The sequence below is a fragment of the Gracilinanus agilis genome, chromosome 2 (assembly GCF_016433145.1).
Source record: "Gracilinanus agilis isolate LMUSP501 chromosome 2, AgileGrace, whole genome shotgun sequence".
Taxonomy (NCBI): Eukaryota; Metazoa; Chordata; class Mammalia; order Didelphimorphia; family Didelphidae; genus Gracilinanus; species Gracilinanus agilis.
The window spans coordinates 504,632,656-504,645,068 of NC_058131.1; the positions used below are offsets into that span (position 1 = coordinate 504,632,656).

A 12,413-nucleotide genomic window follows, 5' to 3' on the forward strand; every position below is an offset into this window, starting at 1 on the left:
CTTATATACAGTATATATATGTATATATATATATATATAATATATTAAGGATTAAATATATTAAATATGTATGTGTATATATGTATTCAACCAAGTTACATCTTTCACTGTATTAACACAATATCTGAATGTAAACAACATATAATGAGGGAAAACTGAACAAAGTTGATGGGTAACATTATCTCATTGCAATACTTATATTTAAAAAAACAAAACACTGATTCTATGTAAAGGTTTTAAGTTAATGTCAGTTTGTCATTCTGGGTTGTACAATTCTAGTTGCAAGATTGCTTTATAAAAATATATTGGCAATTTTGTAGTTTTCAAGTTATTCACCTCCTCTATTGAAGAACTTTAAAATCTGTCTTAGCATAGTAAGTAATAATTTAGTAATGAGAAAACAACCATGAAAATTTTATATGAAATTTAAACTCTTTGAATTTTAGTTATTTCTGTTCATTCTTTATTAATCAATTTGAAACTTTTACTAGTGTCTCTGTATATCAAAATTACTAACAGACTTCTTTCTGAACATAATGATGCTAAATACATGTGAATTCTCCAAATAAGCTTTTCCAACAAACTTGAAATAAGATTTATGCTTTAGGGGCAGCTGGGTAACTCAGTGGAGTGAGAGTCAGGCCTAGAGACAGGAGGTCCTAGGTTCAAACCCGGCCTCAGCCACTTCCCAGCTGTGTGACCCTGGGCAAGTCACTTGACCCCCATTGCCCACCCTTACCAATCTTCCACCTATGAGACAATACACCGAAGTACAAGGGTTTAAAAAAAAAAAAAGATTTATGCTTTAATCTGCTTCCTATGCCATTTTAATCAGGTTTGAGTGGGGAAAAAAACGTTAATTTTATTATAACTTACCTAGATATTTCAGCTTGGGAATTTTTCTCTCCATCAACAGTAAATGGAGATGCTCCAGTTAATAACTCATACATAAGAACACCTAGACTCCACCAGTCGACTGCCTACAAAACAATAAAAGTTGCATTTTATAAAATTAACAAATAAAATAAAAAGGACATAATTACCTCCAAAATGAAATTCAATGATTTTATTTTAGCATGCAGTTTTGCACAATTTCTTTCTTTAATTAATTATTTGATTCTGAAACTTCCTAAATCAGTTTTCCTTGTAAAAGTGTTTCAAATATACTTCAAAATCTTCAAGGAAGAAAATAATAAAATTAGATTTAAGATACAACTGATTGAACTGAATATGGATTGTACCTTTTCCCTACATCTGACTTGTACAAATATTAGAACAAGACCAATAATTAACATTACTTTTCAGCCTATATACTCTTTTTTCCTTTCAAAGAATTTTAATTTTAAGAGTTTGGTCTATGTTTAAGGATTACCTATATTATATTCAGACAAATTATAAATGGTGTTATATACCTGAGAACATGGAAAAGTACCTATTTCTTTTTAAAATGCTGGTGTTACAATATTATATTATAATAAAAATTATTCCTGTTGAAAAATCAGATTAGTTAAAAATGACCATAGTAGTCAGCGCTCAAGCCAACAGGAGATTTTAAAATTGAATTCTGGCCTTTAAAAAAGCTTCACTCGAATTATTCTTGTTGTACCAAAAAAAAGCTAAAATTCCAGTAGGTGATTAAAAATTGACAAAATATAAGAACTTTAAAGTATACAACAATATCATGTACAAAGGAAAATATATTCATAAGAAACAATGCAAAATCTAGAAATTTTGGTGTTGGAAAGATAATAATTGAAAATGTATAAAAATACCGTTTATAAAACTATGACATACTCAAGAAATATCTGTGGAACTGAATTGGGGGAGGAAACTATTAAGCTAATAGGGAATAAACTATCATCTCATTTTTTTGGTCTTTAGCTTCCTCATTAAAAAAAGAGAAGCAGAAAAACAACTGGTTGAAATATAAAAACAAATAACAAAAAAAACCAAACAATAAGCAGAGTGGGATCTTGTATTCTCTGTACCCTTTAGGAAATTGACTATATAAAAAACACGTGTAAGAAAAACTGCCTATTCCCTTTTATACCTTCATTAAGGATGCCCTAGATGCAAGTATAAATAAATCTCATGAAAAATTTTGTAAAGATGGAAAAGTAGGCGTAGAGATCAGGAATTATAAATATTCTTCTAAATCTATTTTTATCTAACAATGAGGTTTTTTCTCATACTTTCGGTGACCTCCTCTTAAGGTGCTTTGTCAACTCCCAAACCTTTGGTATATATTATTTTCTTCACTGCTACTTCTGTCTTATTAGAGTATTGAACTACAATTAAAATGTGGCAGCTCCATTATCATTGATATGGGAAGATGGTGAATAAAACCTTTTTCTCTTTTCTTTTTTTTTTGTTCTATTCTCATTCTTCTTCCATTTTTTAACCTTATATTTCTCGTAGATGATTTTGATTAGGTGGATCTCTTACCAAAAATTATAAAATTTGTTTTTTCCTTTTGGGGCTTTCTGGAGTTTTATGAGGTGCCACTGATCACAAAATGACAATCATGCCCTATCTCCTAGCATAAAATATTACAAATGAGTTTATGCTGTGAGCTCAGTTTAAGTTCTTGGCTATCATTTCTCCACACTAAGCAAAGTGTTCACGTGATTTTTGCCCGAGACAGTTTTCTAGGCTCTTTTGATCTTCTCCTTGTGGCAATAAATTTATATGACCTAAATTTCCTTAGTCTACATCAATGTTTGCTCTCTTAGCATTTTAAAACTGTCAGCTTCAAAATGTGTTGAAATAGCCCTCAGGTTTGAGTTACCTCAATTATATACCAAATCTGTGCATTTTTATTTTTCTTATAGTTTGATGTGGATTTTTATCTTTGCTTTAATAAATTAATGGTATGGATTATATAGCCAGTTTATTTGGAAATAATTCAGAAATAACTTAAGCAGTTTTTGTCATAACAGAATCAATTTCAGTTTTATTATGTTATTTGATGCTCACTATTTCTAATACTACCAATTTTCTTTCTGAAAAAAAAAAAGTAATTTCTCAGATGATTTGAGGCTTCTATGTCTATAAAACTTTGACATCTTTCTTTCTTACTTCTGAACCATATTTTCCCCAAAATATTTTTTACTGATCTCCCATGTGCCCATTTTTGTGTTAAAGTCATGAGATATTAAAACATTTTTTAATTTAATTTAGAGGTTTGTCAAATGCTTTAAAGAATTTTTCGTCTTCATTCTTTTTTTAAAAACCCTTACCTTCTGTTTTAGAATCAATAGGAGTGTTAAGGCTAGGCAATGGAGATTAAGTGACTTGCCCAGGGTCACAGATCTAGGAAGTGTCTGAGGCCAGATTTGAACCAGGACCTCCTGTTTCTAGGCTTGGCTCTCAATCCATTGATCTACCTAGTTCTCCTGATCTTTATTCTTTACAAAAGATTTTGACATGTAAGTTACAATTATTTTCAAGATGATCTTGAAGAGGTGATGAAATGTCCCATGAAATGATGTTTCTTGTCCTAAGATCCATGATAAAACTGATCAATGACTCTTTTCTTTGATTTTCCAAAGAGAACTTGTGTCCATTCTTCCATATAGGGGTAACATCATTGTGCCTTCTGGTTTCATATGCAGTGAAGCTATTAAAACTAATAGAATTAAGTTCCTTTAATAGTATGTCCAAAATCCTGCATTGGACAAGAATTTCACATTTATAGTATCAACAGTTAAATTAATTTTAGAAGCAGTATTAAAAACAGTGATAAACTACTAAGTTTGTACTGTACTTTCCAGTTATCTCACTTCTGTCATTATAGATGCAAAAGGGGTATGCAAAAGAGTAGGTGCCATTTTTTTGTTGTTTTTGTTTTCATGAATTACCAGAGACAAATAATTCATCACTAAATTAGCTATTTTAGTGGTGATAAGCTTCTCTATAGTTAGTTTGGCTGCTTCTCAGAAAACAGGCATAATTCTGGCATTGTACTTACTCGAAGTCATTCTTCCTAATGAGGGAATCTACAAAGTTTATTATGCTCTACTAGAAACTTCAAGGATCCAAGGGTACCTCTGTGCCACGTTGCGGCATCAGAGCAGGGCTTTGTGAAAGTACAATCCTTAAAGTATTATATAGTGTGATTTATTAGTATAATTATTGCTTGCTTATTGGAAAAAGTAGATATATTTTCTCAAAAATTTTCAATTAAAGCAAGTAGGAGATTAACTTGCCAATTCAATTTTTAGAGAATGTTTCTGTCTAAATAATTCCTCTGGAGAAGAGATATCTTTATAATGGTCATTTCATTCTTTTCTTTTAGATTTGAAATATAGTCATTAGGATTGGGTTAATGCCATAATTCAAGAATATATTTTCTTCAGTATTGTTTTGTAACTCTTTAACCAAGTTGTTAATTTTCTTTTCCATAATTTTCTTGCATATTTCAATCAATAAAGCTTAATTAAGCACTTAAATTAATGCTATGCACTTGGGTTACAAAAAGGGACAAAAGATAGTCCCTGTTCTCAAGGAGCTTATTAATAGGGAGACCACAGGCAAATACATATTTACGAAGCAAGCTATACACAAGATAAATAGGAAATAATAAATAGAGGGAAGGCATTAGAATTAAGTAGTGTTGGGGAAGGCTCCCTGTAAAAGACTGGGCTGGCAGTAGGAAGTAGAGAAGTTGTTTTATGCTGGTTAATACTGAAATAATTGCTTTATGTCAGATGGATAATGCCTAGACCCTTATTGCCTTTCCTCAAGATAATCAGTGTACCCAGTAAGAGATGGAACAAAATGCCTTCAGAGGAACTTTTGGCTCAATTTCTTATCTGAAGAGGCTGTCAAGGAGTTGGTAGCAGGAAGTATCAAACTTCTTGCATAGGAGAAGTCCTTTGGGAGTGATGGAACTCTTGGCCTCATTCTTGACACTTCCTTAGGGGACATACTACATTCAGCAGGAGATAGAAGATACAAGCAGCAAGGTCAGAGAACTTTTAACCTTCTTACCTGAGGAAGCTACTGAGTTTTCATTTCTTTTCTCAAATTTTCCTTTACATCTCTGATTTTTAAATCATTTTTGTTTTTTGCTCTTTAAAAAAAAATCTAAGAATTCTTGTTTGGCATGTGTAAAACATTGTAGATGTTTTAATGCCATTGTCTTCTATGCTTTATGTCTTGAGCATTCGTGCACCAGGTTGGTTCTTCTTTGTTCATTCTTCCATTCTATTTTTCAACTTTGGACTTTATGGTGCATCGGTCTCTACTCACTTGTAGGAGAGGAGGAAAATGTCTGGTCTGAGTTTCTGTCTTTTTATGTTCTTAGGTCGCTTTCATAGCTCAGTATGGGTTTCTACAAGTTTTCAATGCTTCTAATATGCTGTGACCTGGGGAGAGGTTTGTTCACTGTCTTCTTTCCTGTTCTACATTCTGGAAGTTCCCAAAACAGTTTTAGTCTATTGGTTGAGTTTTTATGGCTACTTAGAGAACTCGGTCACTGTAAGACCCTGGGAGGTTCTGCAGGTTCAGAGTTGACCTGTTAGCTCCCCCTTCATCTGGATTGCCTGTTCTGCTTTATTCCTCTGCAGCCTTATAAGTGGGGACAGTGGAGAGAATGTTAGGGTTGTAGTAAAGAAGACCTGTGCTCAAATCCAGCCTTAAGACACTCATGTGATTCTGGGCAAATGCCTTAATCCTGCTTGCTTCAATTTACTAATATGTAAAATGAGCTGGAGAAGGAAATAGCAAACCACTCCAGTATCTTGGACACCTTCCCCCCCTCCCCTCCAATAGGTCACAATTGAAATGAATAAATAGCAACAATAATAAAGGTTAGAGCTAAGTCCCCACTCTGTTCTTAGGCTCAGAGACACACATTAAGTTTCTGGAACCTGTTTTGTTGCTCCTTACACATGCAGGGCCCTTCTTACCAGGCTTACTCACTTTAACACCCCCCCCCCCCCGCCTTAGTTTCATTATCTGTGAAATGAAGGGATTAGACTAGCTGATTTTTAAGTTCTATCCAGTTCTAAGATGCTAAGCTATGGAACAAATGAACATAAGCATACTACTAAATAGAATGTTGTATATGAATTTAACTTTTCTAACACAAATAACATGAGTTAAATTCATGAAAGAAAAAATTATAAGACTATACTGGGAAATAGAGATCTAACGATACGAACAAAATTGCATAAGAAATGTACTAATGTAAACAAAAATTAAATAACAAGCCTGAAGGGTTTGAAGCTGAAATTATAAGCTATCTGGCAGGAATTAAAGGGAATAAACAAAAACAACAACATTTTTTTCAAGTACAGAAGGCTTTCACAAAAATTCTTAATACAAGCACAAAGAAGCTCTTGTTAATATAAAATAATTCCTATGTACCACTTTTTTAGACTATAATCAATAACATGATTTGAAAGGCAACAGAATATAATGATGACTTATCAACATCTAGAAAATATAGGCAGGATAATAAATATAAATAAATAGATTAATGTTTAACAACTAACTAAAATATGCATAATACTTTAAAGGAGTGGTTCCCAAACTTTTTTGGCCTACCGCCCCCTTGCCAGAAAAAATATTACTTAGCCCCCTGGAAATTAATTTTTAAAAATTTTAATAGCAATTAATAGGAAAGATAAATGCACCTCTGGCCATCAAAGCCTCCCTGGATCGCTGCAGCACCCACCAGGGGCAGTAGCACCCACTCTGGGAATCACTGCTTTAAAGCTTAATCTCTATTATTATTAAAATTTTATTTATCACTTTTTTAAGTGTAAACAATCAACAAAATAGTAAGTCAAGCACTGATTTGAAGCATTTGCCAATTTCTGAGGTATAAATATACACACACTGAAAACTTAACTCAGGCCAGCTCTTTCAGCTCCAACATAGCCCTGAAAATATAGTGGCTCTCTGAGGTAAATTTACAACAATGAATGCCAGATATCACTGAATGACAAAATTATACCCAATAAGAGATGAACACACTCATTTATATGGCACATTTCTCCAAAAAGCATTAGATAAATTTAATGATAATAATGATAATAATTAACTGCTAGGCATTGTATTAAGCACTTTACAAATTACTAATTCACTTGATCTTCACAACAACCCTGGGAGGTTGGCACTATTATCATCATTCCCATTTTATAGGTGAAGAAACTGAGGCAAAGAGTTCTAGTGACTTGCCCACAGCCACATAACTGATAAATGTTTGAGGATAGATTGGAAACATAAACCTTCCTGACTCCAGGCCTGGTGTTCTGGCTACTGTACTACTGAGTCTTCAACCATACTAAGTAAAGAAAGATACCAAAGATAAGAATGCCAACATAGATGAATGAACTGATTGAAATAACTGAAAGAAGCAGACAACTTAGTTAAAACTTTTATCATTAAAATCTATAAAAACAATAGAAGGAAGGTTAAAATAAAGAATACCTTATCATGTCCTGTATCTCCTCCTCTGACAATATCAGGTGCCATGTATTCTATAGTTCCACAAAAGGAATATGCTCTTTCAGTCTGGTAAGAAAAGTTATCTTATTACATACTAGCAAAATACCATTAAAAATACAATATGAAAGTTAGAACTAGCCTTATATACTTAGGTGAAATAGGCAATCATCTATATCAGTGGTGTCAAATTCAAATAGAAATGGGACCACTAAATTGGTACTAATGTACCAATATGTTTTCAGTTGCATATTGTTGTGAGGGTTTATTTAGTAATTAATTTAGTAATAGTGTTGGACCTAGCAGGAAGGGCTGGAGAATTCCAAGATGGAATGAAGGAGCAGGAAGTAGGGCTTGTGCTCTGAGAGGGACTCCATTAGTGGCTGGCACAAACTGTTGCTAGCCCTGGGAGATCTCAGAGTTAAGGACACCCTGCATCCTGATTCCCTGGGATCCTGAGTGGTGGTGGCTTTCAACAAGTGGACAAGACCTGCAGAGCTGCACCAAGTGGAGGAGGGATTTGGGATCTGTTGGACAGCATCTCAAGCACACTCTCTCTACCTGGGTACCTTGGACCACCTTGGCTTCTGGCATCCTGTGATCATCCTTGGATAACCGTGAGCCCCAAAGCTATCCTCAGGCCCTTTAGCTGTGCTGGCCAACCCTGGCTGGAATCAGGTTTGAAGCAGCCTTCCCAGTGACTCCAGTACTGCTCCTTTGGGCCCTGCCTGGCTTAGGTCAATTAGATTAGAATAGTCAAGTCCTCCCCTTGCCCTGTGATTTGCCCTTTAGGTTTTCAAGTGCAGAATCCCCTATTCCATCTTTATTTAGTTACTCACAATTAAACTTTTAAAAACCTTTACCTTGCCTGCTGGTTCCATAGACCCTGGCCTAGGGTGAGCTGGGTGACCGTTGACCTAACTGCCATTCCTGTCAGTTAACAACAGCTTGGCAGTGAACCCTGGTCTCCCTATCCTGGTTGGTTCTGTCTCTCCTTCAACCCAGTGTGGACCCACAAACCATTTAGGTCACATTTTAACATCCCTGGTGCCTCATCTTTTACAATATTGACTTGGAAAACCATACATCGACATTATTTTTACTTAATTATACATTTCCCAATTACATTTTAATCCAGTTTGGTCAAGAATATCGGGGGCCACCTGTTGAACACCTCTGATCTACATGGTAGAAGGAGGAGCACAAAAAAAAGTTACTTCTCTCTAGCTCTCAAAAAAATATCACTCTTAATCTTTGAAATCCCTTACCTACTTATTCTTTTGCAAGTGGACCCTTTCAGGAATCTTCTTCTAAAATGTTAGTAGAAACCAATCAATCAATCAATCAATAAGTATTATTTATTAAGCACCTACTATGAGCTGGGTACTGTGTAGGAGCTTTTGATTTATATCTCTTTTATTAATGAGCAATCTAATTGGACAATCTTTCTTATAGTTTTATATAGTTTACAGTTTTTCTTTTGAAAACTTCACAACCTCTGACCCACTTCATTCACTGAGAAATAGCCCCTGGTATATTCATTTGTTATTTTTGGTTATCTTGAATAACAGCCAAACTCTACTTTCTCAGAACTGCTCTTCTAAAAATCAGTTTGTGATTTCATTGAACTTGGGAACTCCAGGTGAGGAACTTTTTCTACCAGTACAGATCAGAACCTTCTCTGCAATTTATAATTTTATAGCTAGTATGTGTCAGAGGGAACACCATAGCTGTCTCTCAAGCCAATATGTGATGTTGCTCAGACATCAAGGATATATTTTCCCTCCTGTAGACAGCTTCTATTCTTATTCTAATTGTATCGATTTTGTTCATGTAAAAGTTTTAAATTTTCATATGACCAAAATTATTTACTTTATCTTTAGTAATTTCCTTTATCCCTTATTTGATTAAGAATTCTCCCCCACAGGTGGTTTCAGAGAAACCTGGGAAGACTTGTATTAAAAGTGAAGTGAACAGAACCACAATTTATACAATAACAATACTAAAAAGACAAACAACTTTGAAAGATTTAAGAACTCTGATCAACACATGATCAACCAGAATTTCAGAGGACATTTGATGCTACTGCCCTTCTGATAGGAGGTGATGGATTCAGAGTGCAGATACAGCCTGCTATATCAACTGCTTTTCAATATTTGACATGAGGACAAGAGAATTTAAAACTAAAATGAATGTGAGTGTTCAAGGAGGATACTGAGAACTGAGCATAACTCCACTATACAACACTCTCATCAGTAAGTAAGGGATCTCGAATGCTAGAGAACTCACTGTATTTGAGGTAACCTATTCAACTTTTGGGCAGCTCTAATTGTTAGGAAATTTTTATTTATACTTTACTAAACTGTAGCTGTAGCAACAGAATAAGGTCCTGCTCCATATAGGTAGGATAGGTTTTGTTTAGAAGGTATTCAAATTGTCCTTGAGATTTAACAGACTCAGGGGGAAAAAATTTGGGCCACTGATATAGTTACCTGGTTATCTGAGCACAAAAATAGGACAGGAGGGACTAGAGCACTTCCTAAAGACTAAGGGCATAAGAAACTACTACAGGAGAACTGCACTTACCTAGATTTCAAGGCTATATTCTCTTTGTAAATCTTTTTGCTAACTATTAGATGGACTACAAGTGTCTGATTTTGTTCCAATCCCAGAATGAAACTGGCAGATTGGCTTATTATGTAAGGCAAAATCTGCTTTCCTTCAATTCCATTAATTGATTTTAATTGAGTCCTATGTGGAGAAGTAAAACAAATTCAATGTCTAAGATTGTGACCTTTTCCTCCTTTTATCTTCCCTGGTTTCCTACAGTAATCAGCTGAAAACCTACCTTCAGCTTAGCCTCTTTCCCTCCTACTTCTCTGTTGGAGTCTGTACCCAATTGTGTTTATGTATGTTCTTCTCCCTCCTTGAACCAGTTCGAATGAGAGTAGCATTCATGCTTCTGCCCCTTTCCCCTCCACTGCACAAACTCTTCCTTATGTACCTAATTTATGTGAGATAATTTCCCTCATTTTTCCTCTCCCTTCTCTCAATGTATCCCTCTTTCTCACCCTTCCATTCTTCTTGTGAGATTGCCTATAAGATAGTTCACACTTCTATTTTTTCAGACTTTTGATTTTGTTTGTTTCTTGATCTTTTATGAAATTGTTAACTTTACTTGATCCAATCTAATTTTTAAGGAGTTATTTTCTTCAGTATTTTTGATGTCTTTTACTAAGCTATTAATTCTCATTTTATAATTTTCTTGTATATTCCTCTCCTTAATTTTTCTTCTATTGCTCTTATTTGATTTTTAAAAATCTTTTTTTACTTTTTTATATCTCTCCTTAACTTTTTAAGGAATTCTTGTTGTTTCTGTCCAATCTTCATTTCCCTCCCTTTAAGGCTTTGCCTATAGATGTTTTCAAGTCACTATCTTCTGACTTTGTCTTGAGCTTTCCTGTCACCACAGTAGCTTTTTATAGTTAGGTTCTTTTTGTTGTTATTTGCTCATTTTCCCCACCTATTTTCTTCATTTTGGACTTTGATGCTTGAACTGGATTCTGTTCTCTGGGGCCAGAGTAATGTGAGGAGTCAATGGTCTGAGTTTCTGTCTTTTATGTCCTTCTGCTACTTTCATGCTCAGTCTTGGGGCCTGTAAGTTTTTCATATTTCCAATGAAATCTGGGTAGACACTACCCTCCTAGTCTATGTTCTGCTCCTTACATAGGTAGGGTCCTGGTACTTTGTGACCATGATTGCTCCTCTCTGCTCTGAAATTATGCCCAAAACAAGATAATGGGTAACAGAGCTGCCAGATGGTACCTGTTCCTGTTCCCAGTGCTATTAAAGGGGTCCCCTGGGATCTGTTTTTGTTCAGGTCCTTCTTTCTCTGGGTACCAGCTGCTTGCTGCCACTATTGCAACTCCCTCCCCCACAGCCTGTTGCCACTTCTGCCCTGCTGCTATATGGCCCCCACCCCATTGTCCACAAATTGCTCTATCTTCCTAAGCTGGCCTGAGATGGAAAAATAACTCATGACTTTTTCTTGGATTTCCCACTCAGAATTTGGTTTTACATATTTTTTAGGTCATTGTGGAAGAGGTTTTGGGGTTGCTGCAGCAAAATTGCTAAGCTCTCACTCTACCATCTTGACTCTTTCCATTTTGAATTTTCAAATCCTGCCTTTAGCATGAAATCTTTCTTGGTCTCTTTAGATTCTAGTGCTTCTCCCTTTGAGATTATCTCCTATCTATATTCTGTATGTCTTGTATATACAAAATCTTTTGTATATAATGTCTTCTATTAGAAATGGGAACTCCTTAAGAGAAAGAACCATATTTTTTCATTTCTTTGTATTCTCAGGATTTAGTGCAGTGCTTGGCAATTCTACGTCAGGAGATAAATCATTCATCATCAGTTCTCTGGAAACAAATTGATAAATATATTGATCAGTTAATTATTACAAAACTATTAATTTTAAAATGTTCATGTTATATTTTAAATTATTTTCTTGGTTTTGTTCACTTCACTCTGACTCAATCTATATAAGCCTTCTCAGAATTTCCTGAAACAATTACTTTCTTTTTCATTTCTTACAGCATAATCAAATTTTATTGAGTACTTCCTCAAATTTCCCATTCTTTGCCACTAAAAAAAGAGCCAGACACATGTATCTTTCTCTCTTTCTGTGGTAATGGTCTAGTAGTGGTACTCTTGGATCATAGGGTATGCACAATTTAGTAGCTTTTGGAGCTTTATTTCAAAATTGCTTTACAGAATGGCTATATTAATTCACAGCTCCATCAGCAGTGCAGCTGGGCTAGAAAAAAAGACTCAGTGAGATATTTTTTTTGTAATTTTCAATCAAAACTTGGTCAGATATATTTTCTAGTCTTTTGTGGGGTGGGTTTGGGGGAAGCCTTGGAAATATTATTTCCTTCTATCCTGCAATCTTG

At 34.7% G+C, this 12,413-nt stretch overlaps 1 protein-coding gene across 8 annotated transcripts in view; it reads right to left on the bottom strand.

The window, feature by feature from the left end:
• RPS6KA5 (ribosomal protein S6 kinase A5) overlaps positions 1 to 12,413 on the bottom strand; it is a 180,502-nt gene that overhangs the window by 57,768 nt on the left and 110,321 nt on the right. For 7 of the 8 annotated variants that reach the window (XM_044665021.1, XM_044665019.1, XM_044665020.1 and 4 more), the window contains 2 exons: positions 7,441 to 7,524; positions 877 to 980 (listed from right to left, as the gene is read on the bottom strand). In XM_044665021.1, the coding sequence (XP_044520956.1) occupies positions 877 to 980; positions 7,441 to 7,524 (188 nt within the window). The remainder of the gene's footprint in view (positions 1 to 876; positions 981 to 7,440; positions 7,525 to 12,413) is intronic. The other variant, XM_044665018.1, reaches the window with a different exon arrangement.